Raw genomic sequence first — 25,704 nt, forward strand, 5'->3', positions numbered from 1 at the left:
CAGGAAAGATTGGGGAGTGACAGTAGGAACTTATTGCCTATATGCTGGGTTGGATAACGTAGGTAATATACTGATAATGTTGCACATACTGTATATTATTGAATGATATTTTTTAGTCAAATAAATTATCTCTAAATTCATGTCAATGTATTTCCTACATTTAGGTGACATCTTGTCTGTCTGAACCTGGGGTGTTGAAGTGCATTGTAATCACATTGACACAAACAGTCTGAATGGCTTGACCTTATCTGAAGAAACCAAATCAGCTCTGTATGCAGAGAAAGTTGCTCTCCACCAGCCGTCTGCTGCCCTCAGCTCCATATGGCTCTTAAAACTGTATTACCTAGTAAAGAACAACAGATAAAGTAGTCTTGATGATATTGGCGCTTTTCGGGGTCCCTAACCTAAAAATTGTATTATGTTAATTATAGTGACACATAATGCTCTGCAGTTCTTTGACCCTTAGTCTCGCATTGTCAGACCAGCGCTGCGGAGGAGGGCCTGGCTAGTCCATACATCATTCCGGGATAGAAGAAAAACATGCTCTGGTTTATTGGCATTTCTTTAAACCAATCACAATCATCTTGGGCGGCGCTATGTGCTGCAGGAGCAACGGCGCCTCTGCAAAATAGCCTCGGGAAGGAACTTGTTTTGGTGGAACATGTGTACATTCAAAGATTGTTTTAGTCGTGCAACAGAAAACTCAGATTGGACAGATAGTCTAGCTGTCTGGATTTACCCTGCAGAGATCTGAGGAGCAGTTAACGATAGTCATATGGTCATAAATTGACCAGAGTTTAAAATGCCAACACAAACAAAGAGGAAGATGACGGACATCCGGCCTGAAGAGAGATACATCCGGCGGAATTTCCAGCTGCACCTGAACAATCCCGGAAGTGGAACGTTGTCGATATAGACTATTTGACCCTTGACAATCACCCGACTGTGCCGTGGGCAGCGATGAAGCAAACCTCAGCACACGTTACACTTCCTTGGTGGAACGCCTGTATAGTGAAAGACGATGCTGGTGTGACCTCATGTATTAGAGGAGGCCCCATCCTCAGGCAAGAGGAGGTTGGCAGAAACTTGCAAGACTGTGGTGCACACAGGGAACTAATTAGAACAAAATCGGAAAGAAAACACTGTGGTATAAAAAAAGAACCTCTCTACCACAGGAAATCAGAAACTTATATAAGTTTCTGATTTCAGTTATACTGTTTCATATTAATGTGAGCATTTGGGATTGCAGTTCAAGTGGCTGAAGCAACACAGGATTATACCAGTCTTCAACTTTCTGCTTGTTAGCTTTCCACTTTTTTTTTCTTCTCAACCCCATGTTTAAGGTTCATTTCATAGCAACAAAATAGTTTAAACCAAAACTGCACATTATAGCCATCATAAGGATTTATTGCACACTTTAGTGACACCTGCATAGGTTATGACATTAAGCGTAATTAACAGCTCACAGTCTCTGTGCTTAAAAGTCTCTTGTCAATTCAAAAACTAACCAATTAAAATATGCACCCTACTCATTAGTGGGAGGAACGCCTTCAAAGAAGTTCTCCAAATTAAATGACTAAAATATATTTGTCATTGCCCTCTAAAATGACACATTGCCTGTGTTGTTTCATTCCTTTTTTCTTTTTTTTTAATGATAAAGATGTCATTAGGAATTAGAAGTCCTAGAAGAAGTCCTCCAAAATAAAGGACAAAAGATGCCAATTTTAACTGCTCTAAAACGACACAGAGAAGTTATTTCTGATCTGACAACCTTATTAGCAGGACGTTGAGGTTAACATGACTACTTCCTTAAGGTTAAGCCGGTGACACACCAACCCGATGGCCGACCTTTGGCAGAAAAGGCAGTCGGACTGACTGCCTCCCCGAGTTGGCCGAAAAAAGTGCCTCGGAACACACCGAAGCGATGCCGACTGCCGACAGCAGCTGATTGGCCGAATGCGTCACGTGGGTCTGGTTTCTCCGGAAATTCAAAGCCAGACTGTCATGGCAGCCTGTTCAGAATACGATCTCATATTTTACTAAAATAGTTCACCGAAATGTGTTTCTGAAAACACTTTAAGCGAGAAATAGGCCGTGCAGTTGCTGAATCTGTCTTCATTTCAGATCGACAAAGGTCAGTTTAAAAGATTTTCGTCAGATTGTGAGAGACTCTAGTCACGCTCATTCCGCTCCCCGTTTCCGGGTTAGCACTCTACCAATCAGATGGGTCATTTGAGTCCGACTGCCGGCAGTGCCCGCCTTCCGACCGAGCATGTCAGGTTGGCCAAAATGAAGGCCAACGGCCCCTCGACGGACGACGGCAGGGAACACACCAAACAGACTTCCATGAGTCCATGAGCGCTGTATTGTCACAGATCTGATTATCTTAGACCAAATTTGTGCTCAGCTACTCATCCCGGACTCAAGGTGTCTGAGGTCAAGTGCTCAGCTTTACTGCTCTATCATCTGATATTCTTTGTAAACCTTTTCCAAACCTAAGTGCTAAAATGCTTTTGGGAAGCCGGGCTTAGCTCTGCTTAGTACCAGATGACTCCTCAAGCCCCATGCTGCTTCCAATACCGCAGCACTGCCTGCAGCCAAGCCATATAAGTGATACAGGGAGAGAGAGCAGGAGCACAGGGGAGAGGAGAGACGGCAAGAGAGGGAGGGGGTAGATGAGAGGTCGGAAGAGATAAAAGGATGACAGGGGAAGTGGAGGAGTGACAGAGGAGAATGGAGAGGCACGAGATTGGGGGTGGTGGTCTAAGATGACTAGTTTGTTTGAGCATCCGTCCATCCTGCTGAGGCAGAGAGAGTGAGACATGTGTGCGGATACTTCAGCGGCTAGTGAGAGGAAAGGTGAAGTGAGCTCCTGCAGGGACAGCGAGGAGCAAAGCAGGCAGGGGGGTTAGAGATGGTGAAAAATAGCCTGAGCTGAACTTACAAGCTGAATTCCTAGTGCCACACTTGCCTTTCATTGTCTCCAGTGGTCTGTCATTCGGTGCTTGCCAGCGAAGCACTTACGGTCCTCAAATATTATAGGAACTCCCTTATGGGTGCTATTCTGGAATCCATTGATCTAGCCCGGTGCAATGAAAGTCAATTTTTAACATGTCACAGAAAATAGCTTTTTTTTTTTATTCCTTTCAGACAGTAACTGGGGTAGCTGGTGGAGAGTCCTTTGGTAACACTGCATTTGCATGCATGTACACAGTTTACAGTGTTTCCCCGGGAACCCCCAACATGCCAGAATTTTTATTTATTTTTTGAATTACCAAATATTACGCCATGAACAAGAAAAACATGTCTTAACATGAATCAGACATATTATTAGCAAAAAACCATTTATGATAGGCTTACTGGCCTATAGGTAAGGTAGTCACCAAAGTAGCCATCCACAGATACAGTTAATCCTAAGGACTCACTGTGCCACATGTATGTTTAACATTAAAACATGATTTATAAAATCATGCCAACAATTATTTTAATAAAAAGGTATGTATAAAGGCTTTAGGCCCCCCACACGTTATTTTAGGCCCAGTTTAATATGCAACTTAATGTTATACAATAGATGTAGTAGGGGGTCCCCGATCCGTCTCTCTCAGTAAATGGGTCCTTGGCTTAAAAAACGTTGAAGACCCCTGGTGTAGTGCGTTATCTAAACTGTTAAATTCAGTTGTCGGTAGCCTAATGGTTACAAACAGGCTCAGTAGTGAACGGCACACTGATGTGTTGACGGATTCTGTGTTTTTGTGTCTTCAACTGAGCTGGACCAGAGTATATTATTAAAATATATATTATATTATTAAATAAGTGCTGTGCGGTGGATTCAATTAATGGCAATGTAAAGACTGATGAATATTTAAAGAAACTGTGTTAAATTGAGAACGGAAATGGTCCCATCCACCAGGCTAAAGCAGTCAACCTATAGGGGAAACACTGCAGTATGAGAAACATACAGAGAGAGCAGGATTTTCAGGGCCCAAGTCTGAAATGGGGTTATTGTATACTGTAAGGGTGTGACAGTGATTAACCACATATAATAGGCCACACATATTTTCTAAGACTTTGGGCTGCTGCACGTCCCTGTGTGTGTAACATGCATAGTGCCGTACTTAGGCATAGCAGTACTTTGAGCTAAATGCTAACATCAGCATGCTAAACATGCTAATATTTGCAGGTATAATGTTTTCCGTGTTCACCATCTTAGTTTAGCATGTTATTATGCTAACATATGCTTAATAGTACTAAACGCAAAGTGCAGCTGAAGCTAAGGGGAATATTACACAGGTATTTGATCATAAACCAAAGTATTGGAAAAGTTAAAAAAAAATTGACCTGATGAAAAAAAGTCTCAGGCTCACCAAAGTTATTACAATTCCTCCTGAGGGGAATATAAATGTCTGTACCACATTTCATTGCAATCCAATAGGTGTTGCGACATTTCACTCAATGTCACTAAACTTGTGTAAACCCTATACTGGCACTACATGAAAAGTCATTAGATCACCAAAGTCATTAGAATGTATCCTCTGGGCACCATGGACATCTGTACAAAATGTCATGGCAATCCATCCAATAGTTGTTGAACTATTTCTGTGTGGACCGACCGACAGACACAGCCACAACGCTGGCTAATAAAGGTGGTTTCTCATGGGATGTCTATACTAAGTTACTTTTGTTGTAATTCACAGCTGATTATTTATTTTTTTAAGATTATTTTTTGGAGCTTTTTCCCTTTAATTTCAGAGTGACAGTGGATAGACAGAAAGGTGGGAGAGAGATGGGGGGATGACACGCAGCAAAGGGCCACAGGTCAGATTAAAACCAGGGCCGCTGCAAAGGCCTCAGCCTACAAAGGGCGCACGCTCTTACTGGGTGAACTAGAGGTCGCCCCAATTCACAGCTGATTTAATAGACAAGTGTGAATTTGGTGAAATTTAAAATGGGTCAAAACCAGCCCAGTATTGCGTAATTCGAGTTGGTAGTGGACAATTCTGCTATGCACGACTTACATCCAATTCAAATGAGCCCTGAATGAGGCATGAAGTGGTGTGTCCTTTGTCTAACAAGGCGGGAAGTAAAAATGAGGAGGTGGGGAAAGAGTTCATGATCCTTTCACAGGCCTACAATTAATGTTGGCTTTTTCAGTTTTAGTTGCCCAACCTTCACCATTAACCATACTCTACTTGGCACTGACATTGAAGAAATGTTTTTAAATGTTGGCATTGACAGTTTAAATTTGGACAGACCTGTCAATCAAGCAAATATGTCCCAAAACACTCACTTTTTACACCTAAATATCTTCTTAATGGAGCAACAATTTTCTAAATGCTACCAGTTCACATACAAAGACAAGTGTAATTAGTTATTGAGACCTTAGATTTCTAGAGATAATTTGGAGTTTGTTTCCATTGAATTCCATTAAGTCAAAGGCTTAAAAGTTAGTTACTTTCACGCTAGCTTCCATGCTGCAAGCTTGATAGAAGTTGCTGCACTCTCCAGATGTTAATCAAACAGTCTTCATACATGTGAAGTCTTCTTCCGATTTTTTGGTTAAAGCCTAAGCTCCCAAAGCTACCTCACAGGGCCAGATGTACTAACGCATTTGCGCCCACTTCAGGCGTATTTGTTTCGCAACGTGCGCGTAAAAGCATGGCGAGGTACGTACAAACATGCCGCACTGAAGTAAAAGCGCAGACTGCCTGTCGCGGGAACTGAAAATGGCGAATTGCGCTTTTCCGTGTCGTGCATATGCATTCACGGGAGGGTCAAGGGGAAAGTGGGAGTTTCCCATAAATAAATCGGAGGGGAAAAGTAAAGTGCGCCTAATTAAGTATTACGCGGTATGTATGGTATGGTAAGGTATGCTCTATTTTGCAATGAAAATTCTCTGCCTCTTAAAAGCAGGTCTAAACCAGCCGCAAGCGGGTTTCCTCGCATATGCCTCCTGGTGAAATGGCAGCAGTAATCCGAGCAAGACGAAGACATAGGCCAAGGAGACGAGCTGAAAGGATTTTTGCCACAAAGATTTACATTATCAGGATCATTTCAAACAGCCATAGCATCAGCAGTGGGAATATTGCAGTCTGCACTTCAGCCGTATCATAGCACAAGTACTTAACGCTTTGCTACAGCACAATTTACTGTATAGAAGGCAGAGAAAGGCGCTGATTACCCGATGAACTGCAGGTAAATACGACGTAAGCTGAAGTATCACAGCGTGCGCTTTCTGCGTGTTGGACATGGCGCTGTTAACGCTACATTCGCAAAAGTACGTGCATCTGGCCCACGGTATTTCTTCCCACATCAGGTATATATAAACCCATTTCTTCCCTTTTACCTGATAGACCTGATGGACATTAAAAGTTCAGAACATCAAATGTTAGATGACCAGTCAGTAGGTTGAATTATTGAATTACGTAGATTTTGAGTTTTTTTTTGTTGTTGTTATACTGTATGGATAGTGATTATTTTAAATCATGCAAGCTCACTTACCTTTTCTTAGTTCTAAAGCATAGCCAGACATGCACTCACACAGTCGTTCAATTCAGCACTGCATTTATACGTGACTCTGTCTGCTGTCCTGATTCTGCTCTATCATCTTATTTCCCCTGTTGGTCGTCATTTACTGGGGCTTCATAAAGACAGAATGAGGGAGGCAGTATTAACCTCCCGAGACACCCAAAGTCAACTCTCTCTCCTGCTTCTCCCCTCTCTGTCCTTCTTACCCCATGTTGCTTTTTCTCTTATTTTCCCCCCCTCTCCCTCCTCTGTTATGCTCTTCTCTACTCTGGAAAAACAGAGGAGTCTTATCACAGTTTAATCTCCAGCTGAGAGTCGGCAGCATGGGCCCCAAGCCAATGTGACTTTGTCGTTTATTCTGCGCCGGGGCATCTTAGAGGACGGCCAAGTGTTTGTGTTGAGAGTGGTCGGGGTGATTGAATTTCCAGAAAAGCCTCTGGGCGCGCAAAAAAAAAAAAAAAGGAGAGAAGAGGAAAATAAAAGAGAGGGAGAGTGATTTTTCACAACAAGCACAATTCAAACATGGTAATCTGATGCCCTGAGATACTTGAACACATAACCAGACATATGAGCTGCAGGCGATTGGGCGGTGGTGTCTGCTGTCTGTGAGAGTGTGTGCAAGCCGTAGCTTTATCGAAGCATTGCTTTGCCCCACCTACTGTGACAAGTGCTACAGCAGGGAATCCAAATAATATGCATGAGGCAAATTAAAAGAAAGGATGGAGAGAAGAAGAGGAGTGGGAGAGAAACTTCTGTGAAAACTCACTCCGTCTGCCTCTCTGAAGGACCACAGTTGGTAGAGAGAGGGGAAAAGAAAAAGATCAGAGATAGGAAAGAGGAGGATTGGGACGAAGAAAAGATAATTACAAATGCCTAAGCTTGAAACCTCACCATGAAGAGGAAGAAATAAAAGCTAGAGACCGAAAGGACCTCACAGGTGAAGGAAAGAATAATAATAAAAAAAGCACTTAGGACAATAAAGAGAGGTCAATCCCATTCAGAACAAAGACGCGTTGTCTGTGATATCCAGGTCAGATTCTCTCCGGAGGTCTGAATCTCTCCTCTTTATGTTTTCATAATGGGCTTTTTAATTTGATTGATGGGTTGCCTGTCAAATCGTCTTGTTCCCGAGGGGGAAGGCTCAACGCATTTTAAATGTTACATTTTCCAATTGGTAATGGACAGTCTGAGGGACGTGAGGGGAGAACAGGACTTTATCCGTTTTTATATAATTTGCTCTGGGATGGAACAATGAAGAGAAAGAGCAATAGACATAAGTGACAAGCTCAAAGCAGTGTCTGACACTCCATTGTTTGCTCTATAGTGAACAGTATACAGACATTTTGGACACTTATGAATCATCATCATTTTGCGTCCCGGCTTACAGGTGTAGTAGAGTCACACAACAGTCATTTTTGCATCTATAAAATGCATCTCATACTGTGGAATTGTTAGCAGAAAGCAGTGTACATATAATACAGACTATTTTTTGTTCCAATGTTGGAATTCCTTGAGGGTACTATATATTGCATGAATTTCATACTCAAAATTCTGACATTAAAATAAAAATGGCATAGGCTAAATGTAGTGCAATACTCCTATGTCTTGTCTTGAGTCATTCTTCTGTAAAGGCTACAAAGACACCAAAGACATCAGCAGAACGGCGCAAGTGTTAGCTTTTAGCTGCAGAAAACTGCATGCTTTTTACTCATTATGGTTATAAAATGATTAAGTTATGAATCAGAGATGCTGTTTTTTGTCGTATACGACGAGCTTGGGCTCAGCCAAGTCGGTTATATTGGTTTCCCAGTTGTAATTACGACTTGGATGTAGACGTGAAAGCCATTTACAAGTCAGGACATCGTAACTACAATAACTCCAATTTGACATGAATGTGGCATAGAGGCTGTACTTGAGCACAGTCGCTTTGAGCTATATCCTAATTATTAACATCAGTCTAGTCTCGCATTGCCAGACCTTCCTCCACAGTGCTGCGGAGGAGAGTCTGGCTAGTCCACACAGTATTCCCGGATGGGAGAAAAACATGCTCTGGTTTATTGGCATTTCTTTAAACCAGGGGTCTTCAATGTTTTTTAAACCAAGGACCCCTTAACTAAAAGAGAGGCGGAGCAGGGACCCCCTACTACATATATTGTATAAAATAAAGTTGCATATTAAACTGGGCCTACAATAAAGTGTAGGGCAGCCTAAAGCCTTTATACATACTGTACCTTTTTAGTGCGTAGAATACTAACCTATCAAAATAATAAGTGCTGGCATGATTTTATAATTCTTTTAATGTTAAACATACAGGTGGCACAGTGATTCCTTAGGATTAACTGTATCTGTGGATGTCTATCTTAGTGACTACCTTACCCATAGGCCGGAAAGCCCATCATCAGTGGGGATTTATATTTGCTAATAATGTTAGATTCATGTTAAGACATTTTAATTTGAAAAAACTTTCAAAAATTAACAATCATTTGGAGGCCCCACTGCAGTGACTCTGAGGACCCCCTGTTGAAGTCTCTGCTTTAAACCAATGACAATCGTCTTGGGCGGCGCCGGACAGAGCCACGGTGCCTCTGCAAAATAGCCTTAGGAAGGAACTTGTTTTGGTGGAATATGTATACTTTAAAAGTTGTTTTAGTCGTGCAACAGAAAACTCAGATTGGACAGATAGTCTAGCTAGCTGTCTGGATTTACCCTGCAGAGATCTGAGGAGCAGTTAACCATAGTCCTCATAAATCCACCGGAGTTTAAAATGCCAACACAAAGAAAGAGGAAGTTAACTCACATCCGGCGGAATTTCTGACGGCACCTGGGCAATCTCGGAAGTGGAACGTCGTGGATATAGACTAACATCAGTGTGTTAGCATGTTGATGTCGAGCAGGTTTCATTTTCACCTTCCTAGGTTAGGACTCTAGCATGCTTACATTAGCACTACATGAAGTACAGCTGATGCTGATAGGAATGTCAGTTTTTCAGGTATTTGGGTCTAAACCAAAGTACTGGAGGAATTAAAATGTTGGTGGACTGACTGACAGACAAGCATTTCCTACCTCAGAACCTTAAATGTGCTCTAATCGATGTCACGTGTTTTTTAGGCTACAACATTTTTTGTCACATACAGCAAACATCTCCTCGCTATCCGCTAGCTGCCTGTTCCCTGAACACACTGTAAAAAAAATGCGGTCTCTGTAGACACCCCAGGCTCCACAAACAGCAACAAAAACAAACTGCGCCAACCTGCACCACGAAACATAACAAACAGTGTTCCACCCAGTAACCGACAAGAAGGATTTGGGGGTGAGGGTTAGGGGGTTAGTGCGCGTGTAGCGGAGTTAATAATTCCACTTGCCATTAAAAGGTAACTTTTCCTTTGGCTAGTAGTTTCCATATGAGACAGGCTTTTCCTGTAACTTGAGCGCCATCTATTGGTGCTATTCTGCAGACTTTAGGGTAAATTCCTACACACTATCACCAGTCTGCAGTAGCCTGTTTTATGGTAAGTCGCATATACTGAGCTCCACTGTTATAGTTAGGTAAATGTGATAATATGTTATGTAGTATATGATGTGCATGTAGTATATCCACACGGGAGGTCTCAAATTTTATATTCAAGACCAGTTTTGTTTTGTTTCTTTTGTTTTAGCTTAAATGAAAAAGCTCACCACATTGTGCTAGCTTGCTAGTCTGGTTAGCCTAGCTTGATAACCTAACTTTTATAATACAACCATGGCAACCGTAAACTGAATAATTTCTGTTTTCATTTTAGCTAACTGGAGCTCTTTATAGTGACGAATGTGATTATGAGACACTACTCGGTTATGAGACACTACGGTTTTGTCTGTAACACAACACAACGCAAGAGAGAGAGTACACACCCGCTACACGTGGAAGGGAGGTGGAGGGGACGGGATGAGGAGGAGGGAGCGGCGAGCTAGCCTCCATTTTGTTTGACAATACTTTGAATGTCAACAAGAAGTGACGTCACCCAACATCGCTTAGAGCACCTTTAAAGCCATCGTGGCTAAAAAGAACATGGGAAGACAGGAAACAGAAACTGCGACAAAGTACAAAACAAAGTACAGCCATATATAGGCCTATACCTCATCACCATCCATTGTATCTTGCTGTATATTCTCCACCCAGTGAAGCCCAGTGATACACATTTTTTTTAGATTTATGATGACCTGTCTGTTTTGAAAGATTTACAGTATATGCAAAATCAAATCAAAAGATTCTGAAGCACATTTTCTATCACATCATTACTGCGACATAGCACTCTCAATCTGACAGTGTCATTTAGGGATTCACTGGTCTGCCACTCACTGGGACAATTTCAGTCTTTTGATTGTATTGTACTGTGATTGTACTTAAAACTGAGCTTTGAATCTTCCTGGCTCACTTCAGGAAGTGATTTCTGGCAGTTAAGTCTGCAAAGTAAAGGTTTATTATCATTTTTATCACTTTCTTATCGTTGTCAATGTCCTAATCAACATCACCGTAGTAAAAAAAAAAGAGGGGGAATCAAACACAAGCATATATGCTGCTTTTGATCTCTCAAGTTCTCTTGTGGTGGCGTTCACTTGAGATAAACCTAAAACTTGTTACAACTTTCAAATCCATAACTTTAAAGGGTGTACTGTATAGGGATGGGGAAGGGAAATAAAAACATCAGACGAGACAGATTTAGCAAAAAACATGTTTAATCTCTCCTTGATGCGTGTCTATTTACACGTAATAAATCTGCAAAATAGGAAAGAGCAGGATATTTACACGGGCGTGAAACAGCCAAAACCTGTCACAGCAGCTTCAAGTCTGAAACTCTTAAAAAGGTATCAGAATTCATAAAGTATTAAAACTCTTTAAGATATTTTTTTCCCTTTCTACCTCTCTCTTCTTTAATCTGTGTGAAGGTTGTTTTTTTTATGTCCTATGCACCTTCTCTGAAATGTACTTTAATCAAAGTGAACTCAGCAGGTGAGGAAGCTGGAGAGAACTGGAGGGATGAGAAACTTGCTGTAACTTGAGTATTGCGGTTTGGAGGGTGATCAAAAATGGCACACGAGGGGAAGTATTAAGGTTGTGCGTTGGTGTGTCTATATGGGTCTGAGGAGGTGTCACGTTGGAGGGTGCAGCCCATACTGAAAAATAAGTCAGTTTCCAAACACTTAGAATAGATTCAGAAATGGCTTTTAGAATACCCCAAAATGTTTGTGGGTTCCTGATTTATCTATTTATTTTTAATTTTTAAACAGAGGGTGAAACAGATGAGAAAATTGATACCACTCCCATGTCTGCCACTAAATTTTAAGCTAGAGCTAAGATACGGTTAGCTAAGCAGAAAGACTAGATGCAGGCGTTATGCCAGGCTAGCTGTTATAGCTAGCCTGGCTTTGTTCAAAAGTAAAACAAATGTGATATACACTATTAATATATAATATATAATATGCACTATTTCTTATTTAAAAAAAAATGGTACCTTCGGACAGAGTTAAGCTAGCTGTTTTTCCCTGCTTTCAGTGTTTATGCTATGGAAAACTAACTATATCCTGGCTCCAGCTTCACACTTTACAGACCGATATAAGAGGTATTGATCTTCTACCTAAGTCAATTGGCAAGAAAGTGAATAAGCACACTTTCCTTTTTTTGTTTTAGAGAGTGAGATAATACAATATCAATCTTATGTCTGTATGTTAAGAGCAGAGCTGGAATCAGGACGTAGTTAGCTTAGCTCAGCTTAGCATAAAGACTGACAGCAGTGGTGAAGCAAAGTTAAAAAAATGAAGTAATGGGTTTTAGTTAGGCCCACAACATGATTTTACATTATGTAAAGGTTAAATAAATAAGATACAATTTGTTCACTTAGCTAGCTTTAGAGGCGTTGGTTGACATATGTTTCCCTATATGGACTGAACCTTTCCTTTTTCATGCTAGCTTGGCTAAACGTTGGCTGACGTTCTGAGATTGGTATTAATCTTCTCATCTCAGTCTGGGAAAGAAAGCCAATGAGCATATTCCACAAAATATTGCATATATTAATATTTTATAAGTTCCAAATCCATCTTAAATGATTGTTGTCAAAATGTATATTTAAGTATATTGATGTCAATGAAAAATACATCATTTTCAGTATGGGAAAGGCACAGTGAACAGTTCTGTTTGGTCAATCTCTCCCTCCACCTCTTTCCTTCTCACACTCCACATCCTTCATTACTGTCTTTTTTTATGTGGAAGTCGAACGCCACAGATGCAACAGAATGGAAAAATGAACCCTATGGTACCATAGCCTTCAAAGCATTTCCTCTGCATTGCCCAAGTCTTTTCATCTTTTACCCCAACAAGTGGTAAAGCAGAAAACAAGAAGTGGAACTAAGTAACAGAAGCACCAGAGACCAAGTGGGCCTTCTTGGTACTGCAGCACTTTTTTTTTTTTCATACTTCGCTAACTAAGCCTCATTACTATTTCAACATCACTAAAGTCATCTTCACACATCTTCATCAAAAGACAAATTAAGCCAGTGAATAGCAGTCAAACATCAATACAGTGGTCCACATCCTCAGACCGTTTGTCATTCTTTCAAATTGAACAGAATGTGTAAATGAGTGCCTGTACACGGAAGTAACGTCGCCTCAATTTCACTATTCATCAAGCATAAAGACAAACCGTTCAATGACGGGGTATTTAAATGACTATAGCGGAGTGCTTGAGTAATTTTGTGGAAGAACTGAAACGAAGATGGATCAGAGATATGCTCTTGTACCAGAGTTGTTCTCCTGATGTAGATGAATAAAGCTTTGGTCAACCGTCCTGTATGTTGTTTTACCCTGTTTAGATCAGTGGTTCAAGTATTGTAGCACATACAGTACGTGTAATTCTGTTCAGACACATATTTGCTGTCAGATAAAAACACAGCATCTGAGAGCTACACGCTAATATATAAAGATCTGGATTTTTAGAGGGTTTCATAATAATCCAAACTATATCAAGGGTAATGTACTCCTTTCAAGAGTTTTTATTTGACAGCAGCAATGTGTTTGGTTTGGTGGCATGAGGATAGGTCCAGAAAAAAGGAGATGGCTTTAAAATTTGCAAGAGAGTTCTGTTACTTAAGTCTAAGTTTGGCTTTTTTTTTCTTCCATAAAGTGACATTCCCACTGTCGGCCATGTAAGAGGCCTTCAGTGCTTGGGCAACGAGGGAAAGAAGATATATTGTTCACTTCTGGCAGATAGCTGGAAAAATATATTTCAATGGATTTAGCACTCTGATCAATTTTTAGACTAGCATGTTAGCTAGGTAAATGCCTCATCTGCAGTAGCTAACATCAACGAACAGCTAACATATTGCTAGTACTTATAGCAGACTCATTGTTACAGTGTAACATTAAATGATAATATAGGTTATTTCAAAGTCATTCTTATCAAAACTTATATTATTTGCCATTTTAAAACTTAGACTGGAGGGATTGCTGCTCAAAGAGACAATTCAAAGGAACTAAAACTCACCAATGGCACAGTCCCACCAATTCCAAACAATTCAACGTATCATCAATGGGTTCCTATGATTTCTTATGAAATTACAGCGACAGGTCAACCGTAGGTGACAGGTGGTTGTGACAGTTAAGTTCAGACACCAAAAGGTGACTGTTAAACAGCAAACAGTCACCACAAGGTGATGGTCACAATGACGGTTGTGACAGTTAGGTTTAGGCACCAAAACAACTGGTTAAAAACACAGATCCCTTTAAAGCTTTAGTGCCAAATGAGTTGATACAAAGCTAATTAAGACTCTCAGCTCCACAAAACTCTCTCTGTATTTCTCAGTATGGCTATGTTCAGAAAATGGTGTCGTCTGGCGACGTTCGTGCGCAGAAAAGCGAGTGAAGATAATTAGCTCTTATGAAGAGTCTATCACGTTTCTTTATTTTTTTTAAATCCTCCGTGTCCTCCTTGGCTACTAGGAACTATGTGGAGGAGAGTTGGGGGTGTGTCATGTGGATGTGCCTCATGGGGGGACAGAAACTACGCACTATAGCTTTAAGCAGTACTTCCAGGACACAAACATTGCTCCCCCAGGTTAAAGTCCTGTGTTCTGGGACAGTTCCACCACCCGACCTGCAGATTTTTGCGCTCTTAGTCTGCCAGCTGCTGGTCCTCTGTGTTCATGTCAATAGAACATACGAAATGTGTGATTTTATCACGACAACTCAAAGTATATTATTCCACATCAATTCCATTATTTTATATATATACATTAGGGCTGTCAAAATAACGCGTTATTTTTTCTCAGATTAATTAATCGAAATTAACGCGTTAAAAAAAATAACGCAGATTAATCCATTCCATATTGACGTTTGACCCGGAGCCGTTCTAGCCACCATTGGACTGTAAAATGAAGGAGGGAGACGAGAATGTTCTGCCTGGATTATTAATTGGAACATTTACTTGTAAAAATCTTCTTCCTGCCAACCCTGGCTACCGAAATCTGGTGCCACTGATATGTCTGTGCTTCTCTCTGATGCTCTGAAACACAAACACCGCTGCACATGACGCTAGTTAACACTATACTCGACAGCAGCTAACGTTAGCCTACCGCTAGCTAGTAGCTGGATTAAACACGGTTAAAATGCTGACAGCTAACGCTAAACGGTGTAAAGTGTGACTGTGTTTTACTGTAGAGGATTCAACACCGGTATGTAACAATCTGCAGCTGCCGTCGGAGAAACAACACAGACGGTGCGTTCAATGAAACTGGAAAACTACAGCCTCGTGGTGCATTTGAAGTTATTGTAAATGTCCTTTTCCCATCTGATGGTTCAACAGCAATTTACTACTGAAATTAGTTATTGTTATACATTATTATTAAATCATTTCATTTTGACCATATGGCCTTAGCAATAAACAAGCCGTTCTTTAATGTTACCAACTGTTGTTTAGTACCCTTTTTTTTTCTTTTCTTTTTTTACTTTCTTAAAAAGTATCGGTTCAGGCACCGTTAATTATGTATGCGATTAATTTCGATTGTTTTGTTAATCACAGAGTATGTAATTAATTAGATTAAATTTCTTAATCGATTGACAGCCCTAATATATATATATATCAATTCAATTTTGCAAGTGCGTAAGGCATGTTTGAGCAGCGCGGGAAAAAAAATGCTGCTTATCATACTTATAATTACAACCTTGTTTACAATTACAATGTTTTTCTGTGTTGGCTTTTTTAAAAGTTACAATAAATCCTTGAGCATGTGAAAGCATCGTCAAGAGAACCTGAAATTTCTTTGTGCCAGCTAAAATTAGCATCTACTCCAATATCGGCACGTTTTGAGGCCAAGGATAGTAACAAAACGGGATGTGGGCAGGTCTTATTGCAGACGGATGTGTTTAAAACGTATTTTAGGAGTTTCTCTTTAATCCACTGGATTTTCCTAATGAGCAGCGATCCCTTCAATCACAACAATCCATCACCAAGATAGAATGACTCGAGAAAGTAAGACCGAGGTTGGAAATAACTGGGATCTTTCAGTTTTCTCTTCTCAAACTGTAACTCAGACTGTCTGAGTATAGGGCTTTGGACGAGCGAAAAAGATAACTCAGAGGGGTTATAGCAACTTTTAATTTGAGAGAAACCTACCCGGCCTTTCACAACAGCCCTGGCCTGCAAGGTTCCTGATGCATCTGCAAAGCTCTGTGCTATGTGAACTGGACTGAAACAAAAGTCCTTTCCACTCTGTCACATTGGGAAAATCTAAGGGAAGCACTGTTGAAGAGGAAGAAAAAGAAAATCATTTGAGGCATCTTCAACTGTTCCCTTTAAAGTCACATTCATTGATGCATTTTAACCTACTTTTTCGTCACCCTTTTAAAACAAATCGATTTGCTTTCAAACCAATCAAACAGGGATACGTAGAAGAGTCGGGAAGTTGTTGATATGCCTGGTCTGGTGCTCTACATTTCATAACAAGCTCTTGTAGAATGGAATATAACACACGGTTTACAGTATATAACCCTGTTTGTGTATTTGCTAGCCGTTATTATTAGCCTTGTACCATTTGTACACTCATAAGAGAAAGGAATGTCTTGTTTATGAATGCATGATTTTTTTAAGCGCTGCAAGTTAATGTGGCGCAGCACGTTTTTTTACCCCTATAAAACAAAAACTGGTACAAAACACATAAATCAAGCTACATTTCATTATCTTTTTCAAAAACCACATTCACATTTCAAAAGAGGAACCTTTAGCTTTACTGTCTTTACTGCAGACTAGAAAACAAGCAAAAAATTAGACAATACTGTTTCACCTTTTTCTGCACATCAGAACTGTCCTTCATTTAGGAGGGCACACCTCATAAAATTTTTTCAGACAAGAGGAGAAGTCTAGAAAATAAGAACAACAAGTTGTAGAGCACGGTGTGTGCCAGGGTTTAACTGGTCAAATGTCTGCCTACTGCCTCTCTAGTTGTCTGCTACCACAGCACGAGGCTGGCTTCCACAGGAATGACTTTCGTGTCACCTAAATCAACTGAGCAGGCCTCGATGTATTTGGTTTCTCTAAAACAAACACAAAAGCACTGTAGGTCGATTGGCTCACAGACATCACTTGTCTTTTTACTATCTTCAGAGCCAAAGATATAGCACACAACGGTCCCACGACCTCATGAAATATAGAAACTGTCTGTAATATATGTATATATATATATATATATATATATATATACATATATATATATATTCTTTATTTTTTAATTTTTTTTTTGCCATTTACCTATTTTTAAACTTTCAGTCACTAAGCATGACAACATTATCATCATAGCACATTTCATCTAATGAAAAGAAGTCTCTTTGCACTAAACAACATTCAAAGTAAAACATGGCACAGGACGTCTTTTTCATCTTGGAAATATCAAATCTTTTGTACATTTAAATGGAAAAACATGTTTTTTTTTCTACTTTTCATTTGTTTAAAAAAAAAAGGTTTGTATTTATATATCTATATATATATTCATATATCCTCTTCTCTCTTTTGATTCAACTTTGTTGTGCAAATTCAGCAGTAACACAAGTGGCACAGCACTGGGGAGAGTGGGCAGTTCAGTTGGGGGAGAGAAAAGAAAACAGAATCAAATGCAATGACAAATCAAATGCAGAGTTATGAAACTGAAAATGTAATTTGTTGGACTATAGTGGAGTTCTTGTTTAGAGAGTTTGAGAGTCAGTACTGGAGGAAGAGTTTCCCTGCAAAGTCCCTTCGCCTGGTTGCCCTGCAGTGGCTGAAGCCTACGTGTTGCCTAGCATCCACCCTGCTGTAGTGTCTTTGAGCAACACACTGAATCCATACCAGCTGACCTCTCTGTGGAGGACGGCAAACAGAAAAGAGAAATTCCTTACAGGGATCAAGTATCGCAATGATATATCCTGGATTTGTATTGGCTCACAGTCTGAACCGTAGCCTTGGCTGTGGCGAGCTACTAGCTGGTGGCTTATAGCTTTCATTTCCTGTAGCATTTTCCAGCTCTATATCCAGCAAGATGAGTGTTTGGTCACCAATGTGCACGTACCGGTCCTGATTGTGGCCAAAGTACCCAACTGCTGCACCCGTAGGACTCCAGATGTGATGAGGGCCTTGATGAAAACAAACGCTCTCCTGAGCTGAGGTCCATATCGGCTGAAGAATGAGGGTGCGCTTCATTTTGTTGTTAAGGGGCTTGGGTTGGCCAACCCGGCCGGCAGGGCCGTAGTTTCCAAACTCTGCTGTCTCTCCAGTGTGCTGCTGCTGCTGCTAGGTACTTGTGTCCTTTGCAGTCTTTTTTTCCCGCTGCCGTTTTTTGTTGTTTGTGAGGGTGATAATGACAGACTTCAAATGCTGAGGGTCAAAATTTCACGGGTGACAAAGGTTGTCAGGGAAGGCATGTTGGTTGGCCAGTTCTCCCCCTAGCCGAGGCTTCCGATTTGCCGGTCCTCAGCTAGCCAGCGCCATGGTGTCGATGACCTGCTCCAGCTTGCCGCGTAGCCGCTGTCTGCGCGACTGCTCGTCCTTCTGTAACGCCGACAGGATCTGGACACATATATGGAGGAAGATTACACTACATCATTGCACCTTAATCCCTTGTTTCACTTGTTTGCATGCAGCAAAGCACACTGTTTCCCTTCTGAACCCTAAATGTTTGATTGATGCTCAGACACACCGACTCTTTCTGCAGGAAAAGCGTTCTGATGCTAATTTAAGTTTCCCTGTTAGTGATTACATTTTAAACTGATGCTGACAACATGGACATGGTGGTCGGGGCAGGTGTTAGGGCTGTGGGATGTCTATAATGGCATGTTAATAAGACACCAACACACACTCCCAGTGGCCATTAGGTGTGACAAGGGAGGGAGGATCTGGTGCAGTGTGTGAAAAAATGCTCTATTTATGTTTGTGGTGCATCATTCTGGTTTATATGTGTGTGTGTGTGTGTGTGTGTGTGTGTATGTGCATTAGCATGTGCATGCGAGCATGTTAAGCATGTCCGTATGTATTTATGCCTGTGTGTGTGTCTGTGTTTTTGTGCGTTTAAGGTTAGGGTATGTGTTATAGGCGATAGGGGCCGTGCAGCTGCCTACATCTGGATAATAGGCTGTAATGAAGGGGAGCAGTTGGTTTGAATGGAGCCAGCTGCAACCAGCCAGCATAACTACTGTAATATTGTTGCTATGGCGGGATGGGAAGGAGGAAGGAGGAAGGAGGGGAGGGAAAGAGAAGAGGATGAGGCGGCATATGGTTATCTAAAATGGGCTGGAGAAGGAGGGTAAAAGTCTAGAGCGGGTTATGAACCCCTGGTGAATTATGGGAGCAGAATGTAAAGGAATGTACAGGAAGGAGGACAATAACCAGCAACTCTAAAACTCACTAATTAACACGTTACATCTTGTTTGTTTAATCCTTACAAAAAAACAACATTCAAACTTATCTGCCGGCCTTTTTCTTGGCCGGTGCAGTGACTTGTATGAGTCTCGTCGTCACTGTGAGGTTGCCAGGCAACCAGCTGAAACTCCAGGAAGCCACACATTGTTGTTTGTCCAATTTGGTTTTAAAAGGACAAATAGCAGGGTTTTGAATGTGTGTGACACAGGAAATGTCCTTTATAGTACACACTGTTTCTCTTGTAATGCTCATATTTATAGATAAGACATACATATTATTATAAACATACATATTATATACTTCACGGTGACGACAAGACTCTCTGGCTGTAGCTTCATATTTAGTGTACGGAAAGAAGCATGGCATTGATCATCTCATCTAACTCTCACCAAGAAAGCAAACAACTGTATTTTTCAAAATGTGGAACACACGCACGCACGCACACACACACACACACACACACACACACACGGTCCTTGTTTGTACAGAAATGTTGCGTTTCAATCAACCAGCAGCAGATGTAGGATACTGTACATGCAGGTCTCTTCTAATGAAGCTCCATTAGCTTCACAATGTGTTAAGCTCATGCTTTAATGTGCATCCTAATGGTGATAATACCTTCCAGCCCTTAATAATGTGGGCTGGTTATCAGTGTAATGAATTAAAATGACCTCATGGCATTAGTCAAAATTAGTAAAGGGGAGAAGACACAGCACACCCTGCTACCGAGTAATTACATAAAAAACACTCTTTTGCATTCTGTTCGATTCTATTCCATGTGCAGTGGGAGCTCACCTCGTCTTTGTATTTGATGATGTAGGAGTAGATCTCGTGCAGCGCAGACATACTGTTGAACTGGCTAAGGTGTAGGCGGGACTGCTCTGCCAGGTAGGCACTCATGTCCTGATCACTGATGGCTGGCATACGGGAGATATCGGAGTAATACCTAGAGGAAAGGTCAGACAGAGAGATTTACCTACTGCACCATTGGTATTCCATCCAAAAGTCCCCTCACTGGCTGAACTTGTTGGATATATAGGTTGACTTGTTTTTAAGGGATTGTAGCAAAACTATTTAAAGGGGAAGGGAGGGGTATTTTTTTGCTGAGGGGTAGGTACATTTCTGAGAGTGTCCTCCCCCCCAAACAAAAGAACCTATAGGTTGTTTGTACAAGGTGCTTATTACAACCAACATTTACGTTTATTGTGGCTGCGACCTCTTGTGGCCGTAGTATTTATGACGGGAGCAAAGGAGTCAGGGGACGTAGTAAGTAAAGGTCTGCATTGGGAGGAGGTCGGCGTGGATGGATGGGTCAAACAAACACACTTTCAGATTGCGTTGACTTATTTTAACTTACTTACGTATGTAAGTTAACTTGTAAGTTAAGTACATAACTATGTTATGTTACATTACGTTACGTACATATGTAAAATAAGAATGTTTAACAAACATACCTATTTTAACCGAACCCATGATCTTTTCCTAAACCTAACCAAGTAATTTTGTTGCCTAAACCTAACCAAACTGTAACCGTTTCACGACGTTAACCACAACTTTAAAACTGCGACCGTTATGTTTAGGTATGAGGATGTGTTGATCTGTTGCCACCAGCAGGGGAGATAATTTTGGAAACACTCCTGTGGGTCGTATTAAAGGGTTAGGAACCAGTAGAAACAAAGGACCCATGTACCTATACGACCCGGTTGGAGGACGTGTTACATTTTTTAGAGAGAGCAGGAAAGGTCTTTTAACTTTGTCATCATCACTCCAGATTTATATTTTATTTTATTGCCTTGTGATTATTTAAATACAGGTAGACTGGTTATGACAATCAACCACACATCTGATCTCCTACATATTAGGCTATAGCATCATCTTATATAATTCCTATACATTTTTACTATTTGGAATATAGGGTGGGGTAAAAAATACTGTGCTCAACTCCATCAGCAGCGGCAGAGCTGCCGTGTGTGTCCAGTCCACTCATTCACTGGCTGTAATAACTGTTTATTTTGAGGCTCTCTATTTAAAAATAGAGGGATTCGAGAGAGAAGATTCAGCCCCCATCCCCATCCCAATCATTTTCGTACAGTCCCTTATCATGACTGAGCGTTAACTTGCACTTATTGAGGTCCATCTGGCCAGAGCAACAACAACCTTCACATTATCGACTCAGTGGTGCTGGCTGCTGCAGCGGAGCAAAATGTCCATGGAAAGTGAGGCAGGCAGAAAACAATACAGTATATTAAGAAAATCTCCTAATATTGAGCTGTACCCAGACCTGTTTGCAGAATCCATATCTCAACTATCATAAGGTTTACTGCAGCAGAGCAGGCTGGGGTTGAGTGTCGTTAGGAGGCATAATAGAAAACAAGGTTTAACTGCACCTAATTAACCATCACCTATAAATTCTTATCTCATACCGCCTTCAAATACTCCCTGCAAGCCTTAGGACTAACTGTAGCACATTAATGTACAGTATGTTGCTCAAAATAAAGAAATGGGCCTTGGACCAGAATAATTATCTGCTCTTCTGATTTAGGTTCTGAGAGCTGCAGCAGCCAGAGGGAGGGGAGAATGCACAGCAGCCATATAACTTACTTTTTAACTAACATAGTTGAATCCAATTATTTAGTTTAATACATCATTTTTATTGCTAGCAGTTGATATTGTCTCTTACTCTTAAAACATCAATACAAGCTGCAGGAGGAGCTGTAATTGACATTGCCAAAGCTACTTAGAGACTATTGGACTCCACAATCAGCAGAAACAATGACTGTGGACAAGCATCGGTGGTGCATAACTTATCTTGAGTTTAGTTAAACATTCTGGAGCTCAATAAAAGATGAAGGGTGAACGGAGCACATTTTTTTCAGCTAGCCTTTTTCTTGGACCTGAATTCACATAGCAAGTTTAAAATATCACATGGTATTACAGATATTCTGTACTCTTGTGTACACTGTATTTCATATTTATGAGCCTGGATCAAGCTGTAATTACAGTATATGGTTTCTTTGCGCTCATGTAATCGAACTGTGTACTCTGAGTCCAGTAATAAATGCTTCAAATGCTAGTAGCAGAAAATGTTCAACCTGTTATGTTCTCAGTATCTCACAGTTGTTTTTAGCTTAGTAGTTTAGAAGTGTAATTAACTTTAATCTCTCCACCTCACTTTTCTTTGAAGACAACTTTACTAATTAGTCAACATTCACAGCTTCCAACAACTCATATGGATCTTTTCCACTTAGCATTTATAACTGTGGATATGCTGTGTTTTTTTTATTTTCTTCTAGTTTAATATTGATTTGACTTTGTCTGCGTTAAACTTTGACTTACCTCTCTACCCAGTTCTTGTAGTTGGGGATGTCTTTAGCGTAGAGCAGCTTATTTGAAGGTGAGTCTTTTCCTAGTTTGTGTTCTGATGTTGAACAGGAGTCCATGAAGGTCTGGGCCACCACAGACAGACAGGCGTCCGTGATGCTGTTCTTATGGATGTCAAACACAAACTGGGGGTTCTTGATGACGTTCACCCAGAACCGCAGAGGAAGACTGTAGCCGGAACATAGAATAGACACTTTATAAACACATAATGAAATATAACCTAAAAATGTCCTGTATTAAAACATAATTTGAAGTGATTGAGTGCTTTGCTTTGGTTGCTTAATTTACTATTGTTCACATCACACTACTTTGTGTTTTTTCTAATGGTTTATATAGTAATCTTGCTCAGTAAGCCCCATGGCCCCTTAGGCAATGTAGCACCTTACAGGTAGTGTGTAATTGGTCACAACTTTATAAAGTTCACCTAAATTCTGTGCAAACATTTTAATGAAATAAACACAAATAAGTAATTTATAGAAAAAATATTGCAATGCCAGTCTCAAGATGTTATTAAATCATCCAGTTAATTATGACCAAGCATGAGACACAGCAACTGTTTAAATGATTTATGAATTTTGCAGACCTGGATTTATTGATTTAATACAATTCGTTTTTCTGCAGTGTTGTTCACAAAGATATTTACTTTCCAGAGAGTATATAACATTATCTGGATCAGAAAAATCATCAAACACATTCGAAATCAGTACTCTATCAGAGCTGCAAATAAGCATGTTTCATTACTGATTAATATCTTAATTTTTCCTTGAACAATAAGTTATTTGTTTGTTCGGTAACACTTTACTTGAAGGTATCTACATAAGAGTGACATGACACTGTCATGAACACATGACACTGTCATGACACATGAACCCTAACCCTAACCCTAATCCTAACTTGTCATGACAAAAACTGAATGACACTTAATGACTGAAGCGTTATGTCATAACGGTTTATGACTTGTTTATAATGTTTATTACAAGTTCATGACAGTGTCATGTCATGCTTATATAGATACCTTCAAGTAAAGTGTAACCGTTTGTTCAATAAAAAGTCAGAAAATAGTGAAAAATGGCCATCGAAAAGTCCAAGGTAATGTCATCACATGCTCTATGTGCTGGAGATGGAATTTTCATTTGACTGAATGGGGGAGCCATCTTGGAACAGTATCCAGTTCCCATAATACTGTACATCCATGGTAATTATTTTAACTCTCTCACTTACCAGTTGCTCTTCCAGGTATGTCGTACGTCGTAGTCTGTGATGGAGTGTTTGTCGGCCTGCTCGTCCAGGAAGTCGAACATGTACTTGATGGCCAGTGGCAGGGCGCTGCCTCTGTGGGCCGTGCTGAAGATAGTCTCAAACAGGTCATCCACAAACTTCTGTAGCGTACCCTGGATGGAAAGACGAGGATTGAGAGAAAACAAGACATTTGTAAGGATTTATTTAAGTTTTAGTTGTTTTTTATGTTGTTGTTTGAATGGTACTCTTAACTGTTTTAATACGGAATCAAGTTTAGTGTTGTTTTCATCTATGAATGTATTCTATGGACTTTTATATGCTATGTTTTGGTGATCAAGTTTGGTTGGTTTGGATGGCAGCACTTTCATTTTTATGTTGTTTTTATTGATGTATTAATTAAACCTTGAACCTTGAATACAAGTTGACATGTTATATAACCATTGCACTGTATGTAACACCATACACATTAGTGGTCTTAAACCTTAAGATTTAAAATTGTTATATAGCAGTACTGTAGACATTGGAATCTTTTGACTGACAAGCATTTTTCAGGTACAGTTGTTTGTCTCGGATTCCTTTTGACAGTTTTGTTCCAGTGATATTGCCTTATTATGGCAAATCACGTTGACCTTTTTTTTAGAGGGTTTATTGTTTTATTATTTAAATTGATTTTGATCGCTCGTGTTAAGCATTCTTGTGCTGGTACTCATGATCGACCTCAAAAACACGTAAAATTTTTTTTTCCAAAGTTGTATATACGTATGTTTAAAATCTACCTGTTAATTACTGTAGAAGAGAAGAAGAACATCTTATGAAATCTCAGAGAGAAGGTACATTAGAGAATGGCAATGAACATAGTTTCACTGTGACAGAATATATGTACAATTTCCAGCCACTTGTATCCGTAGCACCTGAATGGGCCATAAGTGTGTGCATTTTTAGTATGAATGGCCCCAGTGGGAATCACAGTTATAACTCACGCTTTGTGACTGCCTCGATCTGCAGAATCACAAACAGGAACCCCAGCTCTCGGATTTGGATGGCACATTCCTCCAATGACAATGCTTCAACATAATCACATCAAATGTAGCTAAATGAATTTCCTTAACAACACATTTGTTTCCCAGACTTCTCCATCTGGCAGAATCTATTACTGAGGAAATGTTTGGGGATGGTATTTAGTCAGCCATTGCGAAATGGAACAGGAATGAATTCTGTCCCAGTCGCGGATCAAAGTACTGAAATCTGCATAGACGAGACGGCCGGGCAGACAGACGCAGAAAGACAGCCATGGAGAAACAGGGACAAGAGGAGCTTCTCAATTGCATTTGCCTCTGTTTTTTCATCATGTATGGCCTCTTTAATCCCTCAACAAATTACCTGTCTCCTGACACCTCCTGTATCTGCCTCTCTGCACTCTGCACCACACGCCCAGCTTTTATTAATCTGTTTTTTCTTATAACCACTGGAAATTGAAAAGCCGGCCCACTTGTAACTGCTGCCCATTGCTATATTTCCCTCCCCTCTTACATCTAGGATAGAGACGATGAACTGAGAGACACTGAAGGCGGAAAGGAAAGATAGCTGGATACTGCAAGGATCCAAGATGTATGTAAATGTTATGGGTCTGTTTATTCCTGTATGTGTG

At 40.4% G+C, this 25,704-nt stretch overlaps 1 protein-coding gene across 1 annotated transcript in view; it reads right to left on the reverse strand.

Annotated features, from left to right (window-relative positions):
- Positions 1-11,241: 11,241 nt before the first annotated feature.
- The window catches only part of LOC144520564 (plexin-A1-like), a 301,950-nt gene continuing 287,487 nt past the window's right edge, over positions 11,242-25,704 (reverse strand). Inside the window, exons 30-33 of the mRNA XM_078254352.1 lie at positions 24,039-24,208; positions 22,773-22,985; positions 20,232-20,382; positions 11,242-18,587 (exon numbers count right to left, since the gene is read on the reverse strand). Of these exons, the coding sequence (XP_078110478.1) occupies positions 18,492-18,587; positions 20,232-20,382; positions 22,773-22,985; positions 24,039-24,208 (630 nt within the window). The 3' untranslated portion in view covers positions 11,242-18,491. The remainder of the gene's footprint in view (positions 18,588-20,231; positions 20,383-22,772; positions 22,986-24,038; positions 24,209-25,704) is intronic.

This window comes from Sander vitreus, chromosome 7 (assembly GCF_031162955.1).
Source record: "Sander vitreus isolate 19-12246 chromosome 7, sanVit1, whole genome shotgun sequence".
NCBI lineage: Eukaryota > Metazoa > Chordata > Actinopteri > Perciformes > Percidae > Sander > Sander vitreus.